Here is a 25,285-nt window from a genome sequence, read left to right on the forward strand (position 1 = left end):
CCAGACTGTGGGTTCCACAAGAGGGGAAGATCACTGAGGTGAACAAATCCGCCAATAAGCACAGGACCCACCAAGGTAGAGGAGGAACTTTGTCACACTGGGTAATGAAAACGACCAGGATCTGTCGATGGCCAGGATCGAACCTGGGATCTCTGGAGCTAATTACATGAGCTATTACTGCATGAGCTAAAAGCCACATGGCACTTAGCTAAGGCTGTAGTAGACTCATTAATCTCTAAGTGATTTAGGTGCCACTAGAGGGGCACAGAGCACCACAGCCAGCAGGCATGGCGTGCATACAACTGCAGCCTAGACATCCCCCAAGTCAGAGTATGAAAACTTTAATTAACCTTAGAGTTGAAGATATTTGTAAACTCAAACTTATTTAGGTGCCTAATTCCCACTGAAGTTAGACACCTAAATACCTTTGAGGCTATGGACTTGAGATACTACACATAGGATTTGATTTAAAGTTAGGATGCAGGGAGCGCTGCATCCCTTATTCAATGCATCTCTTTTTGATCATGCCTCTCAGGTCTACGTCACAAACCCTGATGGCTCCCCAGCTCCCCATGTCCCAGTACAGGCTGAAGGATTCCAGTCAGCTGGGCTGACCCAGGGATATGGAACTGCCAAGCTGATTATAAACATGCCAGGGGATAGGCAACAGGTTTCCATCACGGTGAGTAACCTTCTAACGCTGACTCTGGACTAAGTACTATATGCACCCCGAGGGCAATGCCCTGTTGGTGGCATTCACTCCCCTCTCATGCACTATGCAGGGGGATAACTAAACTCTGTGCATTTGATCTGTGCCTGGGGTCAATTTCCTGTATGCCACTGGGTTTTGGAGATGCTCCGATCACCATGTAACCAATGTTCCATCATGGGGCCAGAAGAGATCCCAGAAAACATTGACATGGGCATAAGCAGGTCCAGATTAGTCACCTTGCTACACTGAAGGTACTCACCATGCAGCAAAGGAGGCCTGCAGACAGGGCATGGCTGCTTAGTGTGAAGACCCTGTGAGGTGACACCAGGCTCAAGCTACAAAGCCCGAAAGAATACTGGATCTATCTGTGTCCAGCCACTTCAGTAGTCCCTCTATATTCCTCTCACCCCTCCTGCAAGAGGCAAGGCTGTCTCCTCTGTTCAGGGACATGTTCTCTGACAGTCCAGAAATCTGGAGTCCCAGCAGGACTGTGCTGAAGCGACAGGCCAATTAAAAGTGGCATTTGGCATTTCTCTAAAGTGTCATGCCTAGAATGGCTGTTAGTAGCAGAATCCACCAACAATGGCGTCTCAAGGAAGCTTCCTTTGCTATTGCTCATGGTGTGACCCAGCATGAGGGGCTAGAGACCCTAAGCTCACTCCCAGATTCAACTAGGATTTTATCTCCACCTCTCCTGCAGGTAAAAACTGCCCATCCCAACCTCCCAGCAAACCGCCAGGCCTCTAAGTCCATGGTGGCTGAAGCCTATCAGTCCCAAGGAGGGTCTCAAAACTATCTCCATCTGGCGGTGACGGCTTCTGAGCTCAAACCTGGAGACAACTTACCTGTGAATTTCCACCTGAAGAGCAACAGTCCAGCTGTTCTGAACCAGATCAAGTATTTCACCTACATAGTAAGTGCTGGGTCCCTGGGTACTGGGATCTCCTGGAACTTAGGCATCATCTGAGTTTCCACCTGTTCTTTAATAGTCCCACTGCGTGTAAGGAGAACCTATAGCAGAGAATTCTTCCCAGTCAGGCAGTATACTGATTGTGTGTGTAGCAGAGTGTGGCAGGGCCCGGTTGGCTTCTGCCTCTGCAAGGTTCATAAAGTCACTCTGAGACGCTGGGTTTAGTAAACACAGTGCACTGGTGCACTTTATTTCAGGCTTGTTCCCACCGCTGTTTCACCATGAACAAGTAACCCTGCACCAGCTGCAGGCAAGAGGGAGGGAGAGTTACCTCCCTCCTTTCATTCCCTTCCTTTATCCTTTTCTCCTGCACTCCCCTGGCTTTCTTCCCCTAAGACTTTTATGCAGCCACAGTCTAATTAGGTAGCAGCTGTCTCTGCCTCTCCAATTAGGGCCAGGTTACCTCCAGCCTGCTCTAATTTGTTCCCCTAACGAGGAGCGGGCATGACAGAGGGCTGAAACTGCAACCCTATGCCCAGCACCCCGTCGCAGTGTGAATGAAATAAAGGCAGTCATGGAGACAACCCCTTATCCACTTCTGATTATCTGGGCTCTTTGAGAGCCCACTTCCTCCAGGAGCTGGAGAAAGAACCCAGGAGTTCTAACAACCATCCCTCTGCACTTGCTACTCAACCATACTTCCTCTTCGAGCTTCAGATGGAACCAGGAGTCCTGACTCCTCCTCGTGAACTCACTAGAGCATATTTCCTCTTCGAGCTGGGGATGGCACCCAGGAATCCCAGGTCTCATTTCTCTGCTCAAAACACTAGTTTCACTGCTACTTTTTCAACGCAGAGTAGTAGGTCAACTCTGTTATTTTTAGAGCTGGACAAATCAAATAATAAAGTTGCCATATAATGCGGATATGAAGTATATTTGGTGAGTGGGATGGAGGAAAGGAGGGTTGGTCTCTGTTGGTGAAACATAAATGTTACTCAGATTTAGTAAATATTAGCACCAACACCTCGGGGGCCTATTCCTGCAACACAGATGGATACGAAAATTCATGGAATCTGAATCATCCGTTGTGTTAACTCTTGTGGCCTTTCACAATCTATGTCTCATTTTTCCCTGTTAGATCCTGAATAAAGGGAAGATCATTCGTGTAGGAAGACAGGCCAGGCAGGCGGGACAAAATCTGGTGACCATGTCCCTGCCTATCACTCCAGACCTCATCCCTTCATTCCGCATCGTGGCTTACTACCAAGTAGGAAATTCGGAGATTGTAGCAGACTCAGTCTGGCTGGACATCCAGGACACATGCATGGGAACGGTGGGTTGATATTCAAGTTGGCCTTCTATATGTTAATTCCTATGAAGGTGTCATTACAAAGTAGTTTTTCCTAGCCTGAAGTGCCGACTGACTCTCAAAAGGGACTCTACAAATAGCACCGGGGGCTTCTCATTGACTGTCTCCCAGCAAATTCTGGATTAGATTTGGTTGGTTTACTTGTACATAGATGTTCCCCAGCCTGCACAAGCCAATGCTCTTAACCCACTCTGGGATACGGGAGTGAAGCTTTGGTTCTTTCTAGCTCAGGAATAAAGACTCTGTGGATTGTGGATTGAAGTGGATTGAGCTATACTGACTTGCACCAGCTGAGTATCTGGCTTTGTATCTGCACCATAATTAGCCATTTTGCTGATGATGTGGCTGTCAGAATTGATTCCAGTTCCCTCTCCCAGGGCTGGGCTGGTTCTTCAGGGCTAACAGGAGTAAGATTCTTATTTTTGGTTCATGAATTCAGTAGATGTGACTCCAGATGCCTATAGGAGACCTGACTGTGATGTAACTACAATGCTACACTGCTGTAACTCCAGTTAATTGCTCCTAATTTACACCAATGTGAGATCAGAATCAGGCCCACAAAGCAGATCCATTACAGTTCAAACTTCTTTGTAGATTTTCCCAGGGCTGCCTGAGGGACAAAGGGACTTCATAGGCATTAGGTCCGATTCTGCTCTCAGTTTACACCAGCATGAATATGGAGTAACAGCACTGAAGTCAGTGGAGCTACTCCAGATTTACAAAGCTGCCCCTGAGATCAGAACTAGGCTTTCAGATGCTCAAGGAACCTGAGATCTTACCTCCTTTTCTCCTATGTTTTGCAAAGGGTGGGTTCTTAGCTGATCCCTCCGCTTTAAAACAAAACCTCTCCCTTCACTCTCTTTCATATAGCTAGTGGTGAAAGGAGCTACCGACGAAGACAGGAGAATCCATGAGCCTGGAACTCCAGTGAAACTCAAGCTGGAAGGAGACCACAGAGCTTATGTCGGCCTGGTGGCTGTGGACAAAGGTGTCTACATTCTGAACAAAAAGCACAAAATTACACAATCTAAGGTGGGGCATGAAAGATGTTGGTTGTAACGTGTGATGTTTATAGTGGGAAATGCAGCTCAGCCCTTATCCTTGCTCTAAGCCCCAGGATGGCGAAAAGGGAAGTGAGTCTTTTGTTTGCACACCTGCTGCTTGGGGTGTGAGCTCCATTTTGCTTTAACTGAGCTGGGCTGGGCCAGGTCAGTACTTGGCTGGGAGACACTCAGTGAAACCCAAGATGCTGCAGGGAGTGCTGTTCTGGACACACTAAAGGACATGCTTCCCTTTGGACAGTGTTGACCCAGATGGAGCTGGGCTGTAGGGAACTGTGTAGGTTATGCAGTAGAGGGCGCTCTCCCTTCAGAGGCAGTTCGCACCCCAGTGCCCATGGTGGTGCTGTACATCAGGGAGTGAGGGTGTTCTCAGTAGGGGGTGCTCTCCCTCCCCCAGTCAGAGCTGCACCCAATGCGGCGATAGCGGATGCTGTGCTGCTTTGCGTGGAGGGAGGTCTTAGCAGGGGGCGCTGTCCCCTCCCAGTCAGTGCTGAATCAATGTCTCAGGGCAACATTAGGGGGCGCTGTGCTGCAGGGAAAAGTGTTAGTGACTCAGCAGAGGGTGGCTTTCTTCTGAGTCAGCGCTGATTCCCAGGCCCTATCAAGGTTTTAGGGGACGCAGTGCTACAGAAACTGCCATTTCTCAGCTGACATATCAAACACAGGTTCTGGTCATTAAATCTCCTGTGACCCTTTCAACAAGGGTCAGGGCCCTGGTGCTCCGGCTGAATTCTAATTTGAGTATTTAATTTCTCTCTGCCTAACATCCTCCTCTGTCTGGGTTCAGCTGGATGCATCATTTTTTCTTTCTCCTCCTGAAATCGGTTGTGATGCTGGTGCACAATGGCTGTTGTGCTCGATCCCAGAGATGGACACATTTCAGTGGAGATTGAGTTGCAATAAATCCTTTACTTACATCTCAGATTTTGCTTTCATTTACACTGCTGCAAACACAGAGCTAGTCAAAGGAAGTCAGTGGAGTTACTGCAGATTGCACAGTTGTACCTGAGACCAGAATCCAGCTCGCAGCCTGTATAATGCTTTGGGATCATGCTGGATGGCGCCGTATAAATGGGAAGTGTCATTGTTAACAATAATTTCTCAACCATTACGTTTGTGTCGCACAGATCTGGGACTTGGTGGAGAAGAGTGACATTGGCTGTACGGCTGGCAGTGGAAAGAACAATCTGGGGGTATTTACAGATGCTGGACTGGCCCTGGAGACAAGTAATAGGATTTCCACAGCCCAGAGAACAGGTATCACTCTATAGAGCTGAATGGTTGCCATGAGTGATGAAGGAAGGCAGGAAAGTGTCTCTTCTAGCTCACTGGGTTTCTCCCACTTCCAAAGTATCTTTCTTCCTCCTGGACCGGAAGAGACACGCAGATGGTCCTTCTCTCTGACTCTCTCTGTACCCCAGGCTGCAGGCTTTTAGGGGCAGCACACGAGGAGAGAGGAAGGAATGAAGCCTCCTTCACTCTCCTCTCTTTCCGCTTGCTCTGGCTGGCTGAGCATCTGCCCAACAGCTCTTATGTGGCTCCCAGCCGGAACAGGAAGGAGCAATATGTTAAGTGCCAAACTGGCTTTTCTGGTGGTTCTTTGAGTGCTTGCTCATATCAATTCCAATTAGGTGCGCGTGCGCCGCGTGCACGTTCGTTGGAAGATTTTTACTCTAGCAACACTCAGTGGGTCGCCTGGGTTGCCCCCTAGAGTGGCGCCGCCATGGCGCCAGATATATACCTCTGCTGACCCAACGGCCCTTCAGTTCCTTCTTACCACCCGTGTCGGTCGTTGGAACAGCGGAGCGTGGCTTAGCTGATCTCCACTTCCCTAGCTACTCGTAGTTCTCTCGTTATTCTTGTGTATATAGTTGAAATTTCTATAGTTGCAGTTAATTCTTCTTCGTTTTTATAATATTGTTAGTGTATATAGTTAAGAGGGGTTCGGGGATTAGCCCCTACCCCACACCCGATGCTGGGGCCCATGCCCGGTTCACCGGGTTTCAAACCGTGCTCGGCCTGTCACAAGCCGATGCCAACAGGAGATCCCCACAACTCCTGCCTTAAGTGCCTTGGGGAATCCCACCTCGCCGATAAGTGCCGGATCTGCAAGGCCTTCAAGCCAAGGACGAAAAAGGAGCGGGACTTTCATCTCAAACAGCTCCTGATGGAGGCAGCTCTTACTCCTCTCCCCTCGGCACTGAGCGCTGGTCAATCCATGGGCAGAAGTGCTTCTTCAGTACCGGATCGCACTGGTACTGCTAAGGCCTCTCGGCACCGAACATCGCCGGCACCGATGTCTACTCGGCACCATTCTCTCTCCCCGCTGGTGAAGAGACATAAGACTCACGCTGCTTCTGTGCCACCTGCACCGCAGTCAGAGCACCCGGCTAGATCATACCGCCTGGCACCTATACCTGCCGCGGCACCGACTACGTTGGCACCGTCGATTCCGGTCCCGCAAGGGCCGTCAAGTCTGGTACCTGAAAGCTCCCTGGCGAGAGCTGTGGTTGAGCTCACTATTCCCTCCACGCCGGAGACATTTTCCACAGCGAAGGAGCTGATCGCGATGACAGAGTCTGCCCTGCCTCAACCCCCGGCACTGCTGGTGCGGGTCATACAATCTGTAGGCAAGCCGGCGTTGATGAGACCAGCCTCTCTCAGCACCGCAGAGCGGCACCACTCATGATCGCGATCCCGCCGGCGTTCTCGGTCCCATCGTCGATCTCGGTCTCGACGCTGATCGCAGTCCTGGCACCGATCTCTCATCACCTATCAGCGTCCCGTTCGCTGGCACGGTACTCTCGGCACCACTCCAGATCCCGGCACCGCTCCAGGCACCGTGACTCTCGTGGCCACTCCAGATGCCGAGATTTGAGATCCCAGTCGACCTCCTGACACCACTCCGGTCGTAGGTCCCGATCTCGTTCCTGGTTCTGGTATGGCTCCCCGGTACCAACCCCCGGTGCTGCACAGAGCGAGATCAGTCATAGAGGGAGATTCTTCCCAAGGGTTTTCAGCTCCTCTTTGGCCATCCCGGCACGCATCGGTGTCCTCTCATGCAGGCAGTTCCTATGCACAGGACTGTGACTCCGATATGCCCTTCAGAATCTTCCAGGAGACACAGGCCCAAGATCAAGGCCCCCATCAGTGGTCATTCTGGACATCTTGGGCGTACCACCAGGCCCAAGGTGTACCTCCAGTCCCATCTCGCTCTGCTCCATCGGAGCACCGGGTGCCAGAGGCGACTATCAGCCGCCCCCCTCCTACCAGTACAGAGGAAGCGCCTGTTCGGCCATCAGAATCCCAGATTCCACTGGAGCCGGAGGTCGCCCAAGAGCAAGAGTCCACACAGGACCCACTTGTCCCCGGCCTCTCCTCTTCCTCCTCTACTGATGAGGCGGTGACAGGGACATCCTCCACGGGCCCTCCTCCAATTGACCTGAGAGCCCATCAGGACCTCCTGAGACGTGTGGCACTCAATATGAATCTCCAGGTAGAGGAGGTGCCGGAGATAGAGGACCTGATGGTAGATATTCTGTCAGCTGACGCCCCCACAAGAGTGGCCTTACCATCCATCCGGATGATCCAGGCCAATGCTGATACCATCTGGCAGTCTCCAGCCTCTATTCCACCTGCTGCCAGGGGAGTTCAGCACCAGTACATGGTGCCCTCTAAGGGGTACGAGTACCTGTAGGTTCATCCTCCTCCCTGCTCCCTTGTCATACAGTCTGTCAATGAGAGGGAACGCCATGGCTAGCAAGCTCTGGCTCCAAAATCGAAGGAGGCTAGACGCATGGACTTACTGGGCCATAAAGTATACTCTGCAGGGGCCCTTCAACTCTGAGTGGCAAACCAGCAAGCCCTACTTAGCCGCTACAACTACAACACCTGGGCGGCAGTGGGCAAGTTCACGGAGTTAGTCCTTCAAGACTCCCGTCAAGAGTTTGCTGCCCTCTTGGAGGAAGGGAAGAAAGTGGGGAGGACTTCCCTCCAGGCCTCACTGGATGCAGCAGACTCTGCAGCCAGGACTCTGGCCTCGGGAGTTGCCATGAGACGCATTTCGTCGCTTCAAGTGTCAGGCTTCCCGCCGGAACTACAGTATACATACAGGACTTGCCCTTTGACGGTAGAGGCCTCTTTTCTGAAAAGACTGACCCTAGGCTGCAAAGCCTGAAGGGTAACAGGGTCATTATTGCTCTCTCGGCAGGCACAAGCCGGTGACTCAACACCGGTCTTTCCGCCCCCAGCCTCACCGCCCTTACCCTCTGCCTAGACAGAGGCAGGACTTTGGTAGAAGGCGTGGTCAAGCCGGTCGTAGACGGCAGTCAGGGCCCCAAGGGGGCCAAAATCAGAGCCCCTCCAAGCCACCTACGGGGCCAAAGCCAAACTTTTGAAGGTGTGCCTGAGGACGGCGTACAAGTGACTTTCCAGGATCCTTTCCCTCCCTTTTACAACTGCCTCTCCTTTTTCCTCTCGGATCGTTGGGTCCTACGCACGGTGGAACTTGGGTACCACCTCCAGTTTATTTCCACCTCACCCCTCACCCCCCATCCTCATCCCTCTTCAGGGACCCCTCTCACGAGCAACTCCTCTTACAAGAGGTACGGACGCTCCTTGCCATGGGAGCCATAGAGGAGGTACCAAAGGACAAAAGGGGCAAGGGGTTCTACTCCCACTATTTCCTAATCCCCAAGGCGAAGGGAGGTCTCATACCTATTCTAGACCTGTGAGAACTCAACAAGTTCATGATAAAGTTGAAGTTCCGCATGGTATCCCTGGGGACCATCATCCCATCCTTGGATCCTGGAGACTGGTGTGCCGCCCTCGATATGAAGGACGCGTATTTTCACATCGCCATCTATCCTCCACACCGACGACACCTCCGATTTGTAGCCAACCATCAACATTTCCAGTTTACAGTCCTTCCGTTTGGCATCTCTACAGCCCCAAGTGTATTCACAAAGTGTATGCCTGTAGTCACCGCCTCCCTCCACCGCCGTCGGATACACATTTTTCCGTATCTCGACGATTGGCTCATTCGAGGACCTCCGAGGCACAAGTCACCCATTATGTGGACTTCGTCAAGGACCTATTCATGAGTCTAGGCCTGATGATCAATACAGAGAAATCCACTCTGATTCCCACACAGAGGATAGACTTCATTGGGGCCATCCTGGACTCCAATCTCGCCAGAGCCTGCTTACCACAGCCTCGTTTTCAGGCGATGGTAACAATTATCCGAGGCCTACAGAACTTCCCAACAACTTCAGCTCACACTTGTCTCGCTCTCCTGTGTCACATGGCTGCCTGCACGTTCGTGACCAAACACGCCAGGCTACGCCTCCGTCCCCTCCAATCTTGGCTCAACTCGGTATACCACCAGGGCAGAGACACCATAGACATGATAGTCACCATTCCCCCGAGCATCCTAGGCTCCCTCAACTGGTGGTTGACGCCCTCCCTGGTGTGTGCAAGGATGCCGTTCCATCCACCTCAGCCTTCTATGTCCCTGATGACGGACGCATCATCTCTCGGCAGGGGTGCTCACCTCGGACATCTTTGCACTCAAGGCCTTTGGTCATCTCAGGAGCTGGCCTTGCACATCAATGTCTGAGAGCTGAGAGCAATCCGCCTTGCGTGCCAGGTGTTTCAACAGCAATTGCAAGGCCGTTGTGTCACAGTGTTCACAGACAACACAACAGCCATGTATTACATAAACAAGCAGGGAGAGACACGGTCCTCCGCCCTTTGTCAGGAAGCCATCCAGCTTTGGGACTTCTGTATAGCCCACTCAATAGACCTGGTAGCATCTTTTCTCCCAGGGGTTCGGAACACCCTGGCGGATTGACTCAGCAGATCCTTCCTGTCTCACGAGTGGTTGATTCGTCCGGACATTATTCATTCTGTTTTCCAGAAGTAGGGCTTTCCCCGTATAGACCTCTTCGCTTCCCGCGAGAACAGGAAATGCCAGATGTTCTGCTCCTTCCAAGGCCTCGCCCCGGGCTTGATCTCTGACTCTTTCCTGATGCTGTGGACGAGTCAACTGCTTTACGCCTTTCCACCATTCCTGCTGGTTCACAGGGTCCTGATAAAGCTCTGCAGGGACAGAGCTCGCTTGATCATGATTGCTCCAGCGTGGCCCAGGCAGCACGGGCACACCATGCTGCTCGACCTGTCAATAACCAACCCAGTCACCCTGCCTCTTCTCCCAGACCTCATAACTCAGGACCACGGCAGACTTCACCACCCAGACCTGCAGTCCCTTCACCTCACAGCATGGCTGCTGTGTGGTTAAGCCAGTCTGAGTTACGTTGCTCTGCTTCAGTACAACAAGTACTCCTGGGTAGCAGGAAACCTTCCACTCGGTCAACGTGTCCTGGCCAAGTGAAAGCTGTTTCTCCTGCTGTCGAATGCCATAATGTCACGCCCACGAGGTCTTGATTCATCCCAACTCTGGATACTCTGTCTCTAAACACAACAGGCCCTGCGGTATCATCATGAGGTACACTTGGCCACCATCCTCTACTTCCACCGAGGGAGAGTGGCACTCCGTGTTCTCCACCCTATTGGTTTCTAGGTTTCCTCAGGGCTGACCCCTATAATCCCCAAGTACGCCGTCCCGCCAACATGGACCTCAACTTGGTTCTACACCGAACTTATGTCTTCCTTTGAGCATTAGCAAGCTGATCGCTAACTATACCTGTCCTGGAAGACAGCTTTCTCATAGCCATTAATCAGCCAAACGAGGTCTCCGACTTAAGGCCCTACGGTGGACCCACCGTTATACTGTGTTTCAAAGGACAAGTGCAGTTTACAACACACAGCCGGCTTTCTCCCTAAATGGTATCAGTCTTTCATATCACCAGATATCTTGCTTCCGGTCTTCTTTCCCAAGCCACATTGTCCACGGAACACACAATTGCACTCCCTAGACATCCGTTAGAGCGCTCGTATTTTATATATCGAAGCGGACCAAAAACCTTTGTAACAACGCCCCACTTTATCGTGTGTAAGGAGCCAATGAATGGCCCTACCTGTTCTCCCTCAGAGGATCTCATACTGGTGACGGCGTGCATCCTTATCTTGTTATGATTGGCTCTTTCCCTGAGCACACTTACCGCAATTCTAACCAAGCTCGAGGCTTCATCTGCACCTTAGGCGTCTCAGTACCCTTCAGAGATAATGTCGCTCAGCTACCTGTCCTCTGTCCACACCTTTGCCTCATTTACGCTCTGGGTTCAGTCCAGAGATGATGCCAGCATTTGGCTTCAGCAGTTCTGCATTCTGCAACATCTCACTCCGACCCCACCGCCTAGGTAAGGCTTGGGAATCATCTAATTGGAATCGATATGAGCAAGCACTCGAAGAAGAAAAGACGGTTACTCACCTTTGTAACTGTTGTTCTTCGAAATGTGTTGCTCATATCCATTCCAAACCTGCCCTCCTTCCCCTCTGTCGGAGTAGCTGGCAAGAAAGAACTGAAGGGCCATTGGGTTGGCAGGGGTATATATTCGGCGCCATGGTGGCGCCACTCTAGGGGGCGACCCAGCTGACCCACCGAGTGTTGCTCGGGTAAAAATCTTCCGACAAACGTGCATGTGACGCGCGCACACCTAATTGGAATGGATATGAGCAACACATCTCGAAGAACAACAGTTACAAAGGTGAATAACCATCTTTTTTCTGATTTCCCCCTAAATCAACGAGTTTCCACTCATTGAGGCCTAGACCATTCTCAGAAATTTGGGAACTGACCAGATGCGGTGTTTGAAAGTTACCCTGTTACATCCAGACAAAGAAATGGCAGCAAGTTCAGTGTAGGGCCTCACTTGATAGGTGGGATTTTAATTTCTATTTCTCACTTCCTTCTGCAGATCCAGAATGTCCCCAGGCAACAAAACGCCGGCGTCGCTCTGTTCAGCTCATTGAGTATAAGGCAAACAAAGGTAGGTACTAATCAGGGAGGTTCCTATTCTTGGTCAAAGCAAGCATGCAAAGCAGGAATGCGATTCCCTAGTGTGACCGGTTTCACCCTCCTACAGCCTCCAGCCAGCTGCATTTCCTATAGCAGGAGACAGGGGAGTCTGGATAGAATTTCACATGGGGAGAGATTGGAACTGGTCAATTTATAGAGGGGATGCGATAGAGATATAGAAAATAATGAATGGTAAATTGCTCTTTGGGGAACAGACTGTCTCTCTGTTCTGTGTTGATAAAGCCCCCAGCACTGTGGGGTTCTGGGCCGTGACTGGGGATCCAAAATGCTACTACGACTCAAATAACAACAACAAGTACATTGTTAAATTACCCATATAAGCACAAGGAGACACTCAACCCAACTGAATGGTTTCTAATTAAGAATTTATAAAAGGAACTATTTTCGTACACGATGCATAATTAACCCATAGTACTCACCACCATAGGATTGTATTGAGGCCAAGAGCCTAGCAGGATTCAAAAAAGGATGAGCCATTTACATGGAAAAGAAGGATGTTCACAATTCCATGGAATAGGATTTTTTAAGAAGAGCTATACATCCTCTTGCTTCAGGGGATAAGCCAACCTCTGATTGGATTCAGGAAGAAACTTCTCTGTGGGCAGGTTATTCCACTGTGGGGTTTCTTGCACCTTTCTCTGAAGCAGCTGGTGGCTAGTCGCTGTTAGAGATAGGATACTGGATTAGACAGAGCAGAGTGCCAGTTCCTATGTTCCTTCTTTGGCCATGTCTACTAGTAAATTAATGAGAGAGAGAGAGAGTGAGGACTAGAAGAAGCTTGGTTGGAATGATCTCCTGGCTTGTACATTTCAGTGGCAGATTACCAGGACCGGAAGCTGAAGAAATGCTGTGAAGACGGGATGCATGAGAACCCCATGGGGCACAACTGCGAGAAGCGGATTGGGTACATCCTGGATACTGATGAATGCAAGAAGACCTTCCTCGACTGCTGCAATTATATCAAGACCATACGTGACAAGCTGCAGCGGGAGCTCCACCTGGAACTTGCAAGAAGCAAGTACCAGAGTTTCAATATCACTCAGAGGAGCAAGACGGGGAATTGTTAGAGAAATAAGACCACACCACATGAACCAACCCTGCTCATGTTCACAGATCCCCCTGGTGGGAGATGGGCATGAATGCAGTGGAAGCAATCCTGTTAGTCTTGCACCATGTTGACATGGGGACCCAGATGAGTCAGGGTAATAACCTCTTCACAGGTCGCTGCTGAGGTTTAACCATTGTTTCTAAAGCACAGTCCTCTACCACTTGAGCTAAAGGGGTAACTCCCTAGCTAGGAATAGTAGTAGGCTCTTACCTTTGCAGAATATCCACTAGAGGGTGCACATGGAGCACTGAGACAGTGGCTTATACCAGTGTTATAGGAGCCCAGAAAAGGCTAGCTCATGGGGGAACAGAAAGGCAGGCATGGAGAGAAGAAGCCTGTGGCTTCCCCTCCAGCCGTTCAACCACACTCCAGTTCATGCTCTTCTGGGCTGGCAGCATCAAAACTTGGCAACGTAGGTCAAATCACAGATGCTCTGAGGTCAGTAGAGCAGGCCAACCCTCGAATCCTTTCAGGTTTGCCCCATTCCAATCAATGTCACAGCAGAGCCAGACAGTCTGTGATTTGACTTCCCAGGTGACTTGGATGAAGATTTCATGTCCGACGAAGATATCAGCTCAAGGAGCCAGTTTCCAGAGAGCTGGCTGTGGCAAGTGGAGCAGCTGATTGAGCGACCAAATGAACTGGGGTAAGAGCATGTGGCTGTGTCACTCCCATTCATCAAAGGGCCACATTCAGATGTGGTATGGTGTAGCTCCCACTGAAGTCAGTGTCTCTCCACAGCAAGATCCCCAGTGAAGCTGGCTGGAGTATTTGTCATGAAGTAGGGGCAGCATTCAGCAGCTGATCCATATTCATAGAGTCACTCCTACATATTAAAGCGAGAAGGGCCCTTACATCATCTAGTCTCACCTTCTGTATAACAGAGAGCGGAGAATTTAATTCAGTTACTCCAGTTTTGAGCCCATATTTAGGTACCTAAAAGAACTGGCCCGACATCCAGAGGTGCTGAGCAGCCAGCGGTATCCCTAATGAAAAACCAGGCAGCTAATTTAGGTGCTAGAATATGAATGTAGGTGTCTGGCTGTTTAGCATTGGTCTTTTATCCTGTTTGGGAACCGTTCCTCATTTCATTGTTATTCAGGGTGTGTTATTGGGTTGCTGAATCACGTGATATTGATGGTGCTTTCTAACTGGATGTGATAAATGAAGGAGGGGGTAGCTCCCTTTTATGGACACCCAGCCAGCCAGTTAGCTATAAACTCCCCCTTAGTAGCTGTTCTTTAACTTGCTTTACCTGGAAAGGGTAAAAAGTCCGTAGGTAAAAGGAAGGGAGTGGGTACCTGACCAAAAGAGTCAATGGCAAGGCTAGAACTTTTAAAAATGGGGCAAAACTTCCCCTTTGTCTGTCTGTGCTGTTCTCCTGGAGAACAGACAGGGCTGGAACTGTGCTGTAACTACTCATTTGGAACCCCAGATATGTAAGTAAATCAGAAAATGTCTAGGAAGATGCAATTAGGTTTATCTCTTATTTCTTTATGACTTGTGGACTCCTCTGTGCTAACCCCAGGTGCTTTTGTTTTGTTTGTAACCTTTAAGCTGGATCTCAAAAAAGCTAAGGGAGTAGGTATAATTTTTTGTATTGGCTTTTTTAAAATAGTACTAGAAACAGCCTGAGTTTTTAGATGTATTTTTTTTCTTTCTTTTTTTAAATAAGGTTTACCTTTTTTTTTAAGTACAAGATTGGAGTTTTGTGTCTTAACAGGTTTGTGCACATTTTGTTGAATTAGCGGGCGGCAACAGCTGATTTCCTTTGTTTTCTTTTTCAGCTGTCCCCCAGAGGGGGGGTCTGAAAGGGCTTGAGGGTACCCAAGTGTGCCTTCCTCGGTTCTCAAAGGGGTTTTTGAACTTGGGTAGTGGCAGCATCTACTCATCCAAGGTCAGAGGAAAGCTATAAACCTGGGAGTTTAATACAAGCTTGGAATGGCCAGTATTAATTTTTAGATTCCTTGTGGGCCCCCACCTTCTGCCCTCAAAGTGCCAGAGTGGGGAATCAGCCTTGACCAGATGGCTGAACCTTTTTTTTTTTTTTTTAAAGGTAAATGAGGCACTGGGCCAGGCCCCTCTCCACTGGAATGGAAAATAATCCCCCTGCTTGGATTTAGACCTGAGCACTAGAATTAATATCCCTACCCTTGAGACCTTTAAAACAGGTTGTGTCCTGTGACTGGTGCAGAACTTGGACCACTGAGTTCCTCCCCAGAGAGGGCTTTATATTTCAGTGGGTGAGTGAAGAAGGCTTTACCATGGACCTCAGCCTAGGATAGGAGGATCTACACCAGGGATCTCAAACTCAAATCACCACGAGGGCCACATGAGGACTAGTGCATTGGCCCAAAGGCCATATCACTAAAACCTTTTCATACAACGATACAAAAGTGTAATCAGAAATGAAAAAAAGAAGAGTAATGTAGTATGCTATTAAAAGTCAATGTATTAACTTTTTAAAAACTAATGTGAAAAGTCAGTGCTAATTTTGATAGTCATTTCATTTCTGGCCACTTAGCTGGCAGCATTTTGCATCAACCAAAGAATCAATATTAGGTCTGATATCCTGAGACAACACCAATCTCAGTGTTGTTTGCAAATGTTCATCAGTGAGCCCTGACCTTAACACAGATTTGTTATTCATGGAGGAGAAAAACTGTTCACATCTATATGTACTTCCAAACTTTGCCATTACCCTTGCGGAAGCAGAGGGAGCTGTCATGGGGTCTGATGGGGACCGATAGACTAAGAGCCATTGGCCGTGAACATGCACTGAACCTCACAGAAAGCAGCCGGCAGCACCTTTCAGCCTCAGGTCACAGCCCAGAACAGCAAGGGGCTGGGAAGCAGATTTTGAGTCCCCCTCCCTTGGGTCATCTCTCTGTTAGAACTTCCTTTATGCAGAGCTGAGGTGCCTTCTCCTCCCACTGAGACCAGTGGGATCACAGGATGCTTAGCACCTTTCAAAACAGGCTCTGATAGCACATGCATTGCAACAAAGCCAAGGGGAATGACAGGTATGATTTAAATCACTGCACAGATGCCCAAATGAACAACCCCCTCTCCCAGACTGCTTCAAGTTAAACCCCCTTCTGGGTCTTCCTGTGCATCCTGGCTCCTGGGTATCTTTGCTAGACTGTAAGCTCTTTAAAGTGGTCTTACACTGGCACCTAATGAAAAGAGGAGTGTTACTATAGCCACTAAAGGTATCTAGCTGCACAGGGCTTGTGTAATGAGGGGGCAGAAGGAAGCAGAATGGCAGGGAAGCGTGCGGCTTGGAAAGTTCCCTCCCTCTCCCCAATTTGCAAATCATGCTTGCTTCCAGGGTAAGAGTGAGGAGTTGGGGGCTGTTTTCAAATGTGAAAACTCTGCGATGCCCTGAGAAACTAGGGAAGGGCTGGCTGAGAAAACACACACACACACACACACCACCCCATCAGCCCAGTGCAATAATACAGCCTTGGCGGCTCCCGCGGGTCCTCTGCCCAGCCTGTTGATCTCTCTCCGTTCTGCTCGCGGCTCTATAGCACTGGGCTCCACTTAGCCCACTGCAGCCTGCATGCGTTTGTATGTGGCCGGTGGGGGTGGGATCAGCCTTGCACTGCCCCATGCTCCCGCCACTCCACTTGCGTGGCTTGGCACAAGTTGGTAGCCTGGTCCTGGGAGAATGGAGGAGGAAGTTCCTGGGACGGGAGGGGGGAGGGGGGAGCCTGGGCTTGTTCTGCCCTCCGGTTTCTTCGCCTCTAGTGACATTTCAGTACATGCCCCACCCCTTCCCCACCACTATTCCAACCCCTTCCCCAATCCCCACCATGGGCCTGCCTCTTCCTCCCCTCCTCCCATGAGCATGCTGTGTCCCACTTCTCCCTCCTCCCTCCTGGAAAGTCCTAAGTACCACCAAACAGCTGTTTGGTTGTGAGAAGCTCTGGGAGGTAGGCGGAAAGCAAGAACGTGGTGCGCATGGGGGAGGCAGGGGAGTGGGAGGTGAGGGGCAGAAGGGGCCATATGGTGGGCCGCAGGAAATAAGTCCACGGGTCGTGTGTTTGAGACCCCAATCTACACCCTTAGCTGGGGAATGTCCATGAGTCCTAGCTCCTTCCTTCTGTAACAGTTTCTGTCTTTCTCTTTCCATGTAGAATTTCTTCCAAGACGGTGTCTATTTTCCTGAAGGATTCTGTCACCACCTGGGAAGTCCTGGCTGTGAGCCTTTCAGAAACCAAAGGTGAGGAACACCACAAGCTCTCCAGAGAACAGGCAGAAAAACTAATGGAGAAAAGACCCCAGGCCACAATGGGCCCTGGAAAGTCACAGTGAGATGGAACAATCAAGGAGACAGCAGACACATTTCAGGAATATAGTATTAAGCCCCCTTGTCTCTGACACTGGGTCTTTCCCCATTGCAGGGATCTGTGTGGCTGACCCCTATGAGATAAAAGTAATGAAAAATTTTTTCATCGACCTCCGTCTGCCCTACACTGTAGTGAGGAATGAGCACGTGGAAATCCAGGCTATTCTCTACAACTATCAGGAACAAAACCTTAAGGTAAGCTCATTGCCTCATGGGACTCTGCAGTGGACCTGAGGTGTCAATGCTTTGACTGACAGCCAAATCAAAACAAAACAAAATGGTGGCAGCTTGTTCTTCTAGGGCCCGATCCCTTTGGGGCTGGACACCCTTGTCTCCCATTGACCTTGTTGGGTGCTCAGCACCTTGCAGGATCAGGGCTATGGAATTTACCCATTTAAGAACATAGGAACACCCATACTGGGTCAGACCAATAGTCCATCTAGCCCAGTGTCTTGTCTTCCAACACCGACCAGTGCCAGGTGCTTCAAAGGGTGTGACAGACTCACATATCATGCCCACTCTTGGCCCCATGCGGTCCATGGGGGGTGCCCTTTCAGTCAGACAACCCTTTTCCCGGGGTTCACTCTATCTCGGGGTTAAGCCCCTTCACCTCCTGGAGCTGTACCTCTCTGAGCCTTAATACACCTGTTCTCACTGTGCCCCCCAGCCCCCCGAGAGTCCACTTACTCTGGATCCCTGGGGCCTCCACCCCCTGAAGGGGACAATGCAACCCTGTTCTCTAGACCGGAGTGACTCTCAGCCAGCGTAAAACAGGAGGGTTTATTGAGCATTGAACACAGCACAGGAAACTCTCAGGGCCTCAGGCCTGGCCTCCTTCAACACTGCACATCCAAGTCTCCCCCCATCCAGATGAGCTCTGCCTGCTCCCCATCTCCAGCCCAGAGCCTCCCGCTTCCCAGCTGGGCGTCTGATATCACTGCCCCAAGCCCCACCTCTGTCCATTGTCTTCTATCCAGGTAAACAGGGTCGTAAACAGGGTCTCCTAGGCTTCCTCTCCTCTCAGCCCTCCTCTGGCCCCTCTGGATGGAATCAGATGGTTAGGGCACAGGGGTCCTCTCTTCGCAGCCCATTGTCCTCCCACTGGCCAGAACCAGCTGTGACTCCTGAGCTGGGCCTCCGGGTCACCTGGTCACCAGTCACTGGGGTCTCCATTCTCCAGCCCATTGGCTGGGGTCCCAAGTTCCCTCGCCAGTCTGCTGTAACAACAAACTCCCTCTCCCATCACCTCATTAGACCCCTAGTACCTAGGGAAACCGAGTCCCACCCCTGCATGCAAACAAACCATAGGAAAACCAAAAAAATCCCCCATAGGAAACAAGGAAAACCACTTCATCACAGAGGGAATGAACTGAACAAGTAATCATCCAGTGATCCATCCCTTCTTCTTCGAGTGCTTGTTCATGTCCATCCGAATTAGGTGTGCGCCCGCGTCATGTGCACGGACATCAGAAACTTTTCCCCTAAGCAGCTCCCATTGGGGCGGCAGAGGAGGCCCCTGGAGTGACACCCTTATGGCACTGTATATAGTACCCTGCCGGCCCGACCTCACTTCAGTTCCTTCTTACCCACTGTGGCGGCGTTGGAACGTGGTCTCTCACTTGTGAGTGATCCCTTAGCAATCTAGTTTTACCAGTTAGACAGTTTGTTGTTAGGTATTTAATACATTAGTTAGGTACAGTTTAGTTAGAGGTGACTGGGATTTAGTTCCAGCCACCAGCCTTGGGCTGTGGGGAATGCCACAAGCCCAGAGTTTTAAAGCTTGAGCTACCTGCTGCAAGTCTGTGCCCAACAGTGACCCCTATGACTCCTGCCTTAGGTGTCTGGGAGAGGCACACCAGGCGGAGCACTGCAAAATTTGCAAGGCCTTTAAGGCCCACGCTAAGAAAGAGACTTAAGCAGCTGCTCATGGAGGGCGTGTTACAACCAGCGGCCCCAGACCACCAGGTAACAGGCCTGAGCTCCTTGGTGAGAAGTGCCCCAGCATCAGTGCACGATTCAGCATCGGGCTGTAGAGATCCCAGCACCATAAATCCCCGACCCTGAGAAGAGATGATCCCCCGGCACTGCTCAAGCTCCCCAGTACCGGCCAAGCGCCATAAGAAAGGGGGAAAAAACGGTTACTCACCTTTGTAACTGTTGTTCTTCGAGAAGTGTTGCTCATATCCATTCCAATTAGGTGTGCGCATGCCGTGTGCACGTTCATCAGAAGATTTTTACCCTAGCAACACTCAGTGGGTCTGCTGGGTCGCCCCCTAGAGTGGTGCGTTATGGCGCCGGATATATACCCCTGCCGACCCAACGGCCCTTCAGTTCCTTCTTGCCAGCTACTCCGACAGAAGGGAAGGAGGGTGCGTTTGGAATGGATATGAGCAACACATCTCAAAGAACAACAGTTACAAAGGTGAGTAACCGTCTTTTCTTCTTCAAGTGCTTGCTCATATCAATTCCAATTAGATGATTCCCAAGCCTTACCTAGGCGGTGGGGTCAGAGTGAGATGTTGCAGAATGCAGAACTGCTGAGCCAAATGCTGCATCATCTCTGGACTGTTGAATCACAGCATAATATGAGGCAAAAGTGTGAATCGATGACCAGGTAGCTGCCCGACATATTTCCTGGATGGGAACATGGGCCAGGAAGGCAGCAGATGAAGCTTGAGCCCGAGTAGAATGGGCAGTGAGGTGGCTAGCCGGAACGTGAGCCAAATCATAGCATGTATGGATGCAGGATGTTACCCAAGATGAAATTCATTGGGATGAGACCAGTAGGCCTTTCATCCCGTCTGCCACAGCTACAAAGAGCTGAGGTGACCTTCGGAAGGGTTTTGTTCTCTCGATATAAAAGGCGAGAGCCCTGCGAATGTCTAGGGTGTGCAGCTGTTGTTCCCGACGCGATGGTGCGGCTTCGGGAAAAAGACTGGGAGGAAGATGTCTTGATTGACATGAAAGGCAGACACCACCTTAGGGAGGAGAAGGAGGGGTGTGGTCGCAGCTGTACCTTGTCCTTATGGAATACCGTATACGGGGGGTCTGCTGTCAAGGCCCAAAGCTCAGATACTCGTCTTGCGAAGTAATAGTGACGAGGAAGGCTGTCTTCCAGGAAAGGTACAGCAGCGAGCAGGTGGCCAGTGGTTCGAAAGGAGCACCCATAAGCTTGGCTAGCACCAGGTTGAGATCCCAGGTAGGTCGGGCGTCTGACTTGAGGGTACAAACGTTCCAATCCCTTGAGGAACCTTGAAACTATGGGGTGAGAGAAGATTGATCGGCCATTTTCCCTGGGTGGAAGGCGGAGATGGCTGCCAGATGCACCTTTATGGAAGAGACCGCTAGGCCCTGTTCTTTCAGGGACCAGAGGTAGTCCAGGACAGTAGGAATGGACACCTGCCTGCGGGACTGAGTTACGCTGAGCGCACCAGCAGGAGAAACGCTTCCACTTGGCCAGATATGTCATCCTAGTGGAAGGCTTCCTACTGCCCAAGAGCACCTGTTGGACCGAGGCAGAGCAACGCAACTCAGACTGGCTCAACCACGCAGCAACCATGCTGTGAGATGAAGAGACTGCAGGTCTGGATGGTGAAGCCTGCCGAAGTCCTGTGTTATGAGATCTGGCCAGAGTGGCAGGGGAATCGGGTCTGCCACTGAGAGGTCGAACAACATGGTGTACCAGTGCTGCCTCGGCCACGCTGGAGCAATCAGGATCAGGTGGGCGCTGTCCCTGCGGAGCTTGAGTAGGACTCTGTGGACGAGTGGAAATGGTGGAAGGCATAGAGTAGGTGCCTCTTCCACGGGATCAGGAATGCGTCTGAGAGGGAGCCGGGGAGCATCCCTGGAAGGAGCAGAACACCTGGCATTTCCTGTTCTCTCGGGAGGCAAAGAGGTCTATGTGGGGAAACCCCACTTCTGGAAAACAGAATGGATGACGTCCGACAACGAATCGACCACTCGTGAGACAGAAGGATCTGCTGAGGTGATCCGCCAGAGTGTTCTGGACTCCTGGAGAAAAGACGCTACCAAATCGATCGAGTGGGCTATGCAAAAGTCCCAGAGGTGGAAGGCTTCTTGACAAAGGAGGGAGGAGCGTGCTCCGCCCTGCTTGTTTATGTAAAACATGGCCGTTGTGTTGTCCGTGAACACTGATACACAAACGGCCTTGGAGATGGTCTCGAAACACCTGGCATGCTAGACGGACTGCTCTCAGCTCCCGCACATTGATGTGTAAGGCCAGCTCTTGAGGCGACCAGAGGCCTTGAGTGCAAAGGCCTCGAGGTGGGCACCCCAACCCAGAGATGACGCATCCGTGGTTAGGGCCATCGAGGTTGCGGTGGGTGGAATGGCATCCCTGCACAGACTAGAGTGGGGTTTAGCCACCAGGTTAGGGAGCCCAGAACCTTCCTGGGGAATAGTGAGCACCGAGTCCAGGCTGTCTCTGCGTGGTTGGTATATTGAAGCAAGCCAGGTTGAAAGGGATGGAGAGGCATAGCCTCGCGTGCTTGGTCATGAAGGTGCAGGAGGCCATGTGACCTACTAGGCTGAGGCAGGTGCGCACCGACGTTGTCGGAAAGTTTGAAGACCTCGATAATTGAAGCCATTGCTTGAAAACGCGACTGCAGGAGGCAGGCTCTGGCCAGATTGGAGTCCAGAACCGCTCCGATGAAGTCTATTCTCTGCGTGGGTGTCAGAGTAGACTTCTCTGTGTTGATCATCAGGCCTAGGCTCCTGAAGAGGTCTTTGACGATGCGCAGGTGCTGCGACACTTGTAACTGGGAAGTCCTCGAATGAGCCAATCGTCGAGATACGGGTAGACGTGTACCCGACGACGCCGGAGGAGGCGGCGACTACAGCCATGCATTTTGTGAACACACGCGCGGAGCCTGTAGAAAGGCCAAACGGAAGTACAGTGAACTGAAAGTGTTGATGGTTGACACAAAACGGAGGTACCGTCTGTGTGGTGGGTAAATTGCGATGTGGAAATACGTGTCCTTCATATCGAGGGGGGCATACCAGTCTCCGGATCCAGGGACGGGATAATGGTCCCAGGTTACCATGCGGAACTTCAGCTTTATCATGAATTTGTTGAGTTCTCGCAGGTCTAGGATCGGTCGTAGACCTCCCTTTGCCTTGGGGATTAGGAAGTAGCCGGAATAAAACCCCTTGCCCTCATGTCTTTTGGCCTCCTCTATGGCTCCCATGGCTAGGAGCGACTGGACCTCTTGTAAGAGGAATTGCTCGTGAGAGGGTCCCTGAGAGGGACGGGGAGGGAGGGTGGGAAGGCGGGGTTGAAACAAACTGGAGGTGGTATCCCACTTCCACCGTGCACAGGACCCAATGATCTGAAGTTAGCTGGGACCAGGCAGGGAGGAATTGGGAGAGGCGGTTGAAAAAGGGAGGAGAAGCATCCGGTAGAGCAACTGAGGGCCGCCCTCGGGCGTCCCATCAAAAGTTCTGCTTGAGCCCCGCTGGTGGTTTAGGGGGCGCCTGATTTTGACTTCCTTGAGGGCCAGACTGCCTCCCACGATTCCCTCTACCACGCCTTCTGCTAAAGTCCTGACGCGGCCTTGGCGGGGCGTAAGGGCGGTGTTGCTGGGGCTGGAAGGGCCTGCATTGGGTCACTGGCGTGTGCATACCCAGTGAGAGCATTATAATGCGATTGTCCTTCAGACTTTGCAATCTGGGGTCAGTCTTATCTAAGAACAGGCCCTGGCCTTCGAAGGACAAATCCTGAATAGTTTGTTGTAATTCAGGGGGAAGGCCTGATGCCTGGAGCCAGGAGATACGCCTCATCGTCACTCCTGACGACAGAGTTCTGGCTGCAGAGTCCACTGCATCCAGAGAGGCTTGGAGGGAGGTTCTTGCTACCTTTTTACCCTCCTTAAGTAGGGTCGTAAATTCTTGACGGGACTCCTGGGGAAGAAGCTCCATAAACTTCCCCAAGTACACCCACGTGTTAAAGTTATATCTACTTAGGAGGGCTTGTTGGTTTGCCACCCTAGCCCTGTTGGAGGCCCCCAGCCGAGTATATTTTGCGGCCTAGGAGGTCCATGAGCCTAGCCTCCTTTGACTTAGGAGCCAAGGCTTGCTGGTCATGATGCTGCCTTTCGTTCACCGATTGCACCACTGAAGAGCAAGGAGATGGGTGAATGTAGAGATATTCATACTCGTTTGAGGGGACCATATATTTTCTCTCTACTCCCCTTGCTGTATGTGGAATCGAGGCTGGGGATTGCCAAATGGTATCCGCATTAGCCTGTATGGTGCAGATAAACAGAATAGCCACTCTAGTAGGTGCATCAGCTGATAGGATGTCCACGACAGAGGCCTCTATTTCAGGGACCTCCTCCACCTGTAAGTTCATATTCTGAGCCACTTGTCTCAAAAGGTCTTGATGGGCCTTGAGATCAATTGATGGAGGGCCTCAGGAGGATGCCACAGTTGACGGTGCTGCGGCAGATGACAGTGCCGGACGAACCGTCTTCGAAGAGTACTCCTTCTGTGGAGCTGAAGCAGCTGGAGCACTATGGTACTTCCTGTGTCTTGGGGACAGGGAGCGGTGCTGGGCAGATGTCAGTGCCGGTAAGGGTTGGTGCCGGGGCTGCTTCTTGGTACCGGAGCGGTCCTGGTCCGAAGGGGCGCTCCTTACAGAAGCAGTCTGTTAGGCACTCGGTACCGACGCTGCAGGACTAAGTGCCGACTCCATAAGGAGCTGTTTCAATCGAAAGTCCTGCTCCTTCTTCGTCCTTGGTGTAAACGACTTGCAGATGCGGCACATATCGGTAAGGTGGGATTCCCCTAGGCACTTGAGGCAGGAGTCGAGGAGATCCCCTATTGGCATCGGCTTTTGGCATGCCGAGCACGGTTTGAATCCCAGGGTGGAGGAAAGGGGCTAATCCCCGATCCCCCCTTAAACTATATACACTAACTATAAATACAACAACTAATACTAACTATTACTACAAGAACTTGAACTATACACACAATAAACAGCAAAGAACTACGAGTAGCTGGGGATGGTGAGATCAGCAAAGCTGCGCTCCACAGTTCCAACGACCGTCACAGGCGGTAAGAAGGAACTGAAGGGCCATTGGGTCGGAGCGTCACTCCAGGGGGCAATCCAGCTGACCCACCGAGTGTTGCTAGGGTAAAAATCTTCCGACAAACGTGCATGCGGCTTGCGCACAACTAATTGGAATCTATATGAGCAAGCACTCAAAGAAGAAGAGGATGCTCCATTCAAAGAGCTACCAAGACACTCAGACAGTTTCCTACAACTCAGCGACAAGACTCTGTTTCCCCTCTGGAGCCAGCACCATTGACTCCAGTGCCACAGGCACCGTTGAGTCCAGCACCTAGCAACTTCAGTGCAGATCAGTGTCTAGAGGAGGTCTTGGAACCCCCTCCACACCTGACACATTTGAGGCTGCAAAGAACTTCTGTCAAGGTTCCTTCCCCACTCTGAACTTTAGGGTACAAATGTGGGGACCTGCATGGACACTTCTAAGCTTAATTACTAGCTCAGATCTGGTACACTGCCACCAGCCAGAAGTCAGTGTCTGGAGCACTTCCTATCCCCCCAAAACTCTCCCCTCCCTGAATGGCCTTGAAGGACTTCACCAATTCCCTGGTGAACACAAATCCAAACCCCTTGGATCTTAAAACAAGGAGAAATTAACCATCCCCCCTCCTTTCCCCCACCAGTCCCTGGTGAGTCCAGATCCAATCCCCTTGGATCTTAAAACAAGGAAAAATCAATCAGGCTC

The 25,285-nt window shown here is 51.0% G+C and overlaps 1 protein-coding gene across 1 annotated transcript in view; it reads left to right on the forward strand.

The window, feature by feature from the left end:
• Positions 1-25,285, forward strand: part of LOC116826473 (venom factor-like) — a 110,826-nt gene that overhangs the window by 34,592 nt on the left and 50,949 nt on the right. Inside the window, exons 11-20 of the mRNA XM_075061172.1 lie at positions 536-682; positions 1,413-1,625; positions 2,761-2,955; positions 3,862-4,023; positions 5,180-5,309; positions 11,930-12,001; positions 12,865-13,065; positions 13,694-13,805; positions 17,302-17,387; positions 17,569-17,708. Of these exons, the coding sequence (XP_074917273.1) occupies positions 536-682; positions 1,413-1,625; positions 2,761-2,955; positions 3,862-4,023; positions 5,180-5,309; positions 11,930-12,001; positions 12,865-13,065; positions 13,694-13,805; positions 17,302-17,387; positions 17,569-17,708 (1,458 nt within the window). The remainder of the gene's footprint in view (positions 1-535; positions 683-1,412; positions 1,626-2,760; positions 2,956-3,861; positions 4,024-5,179; positions 5,310-11,929; positions 12,002-12,864; positions 13,066-13,693; positions 13,806-17,301; positions 17,388-17,568; positions 17,709-25,285) is intronic.

The sequence above is a fragment of the Chelonoidis abingdonii genome, chromosome 26, assembly GCF_003597395.2.
Source record: "Chelonoidis abingdonii isolate Lonesome George chromosome 26, CheloAbing_2.0, whole genome shotgun sequence".
NCBI classification, from domain to species: domain Eukaryota; kingdom Metazoa; phylum Chordata; order Testudines; family Testudinidae; genus Chelonoidis; species Chelonoidis abingdonii.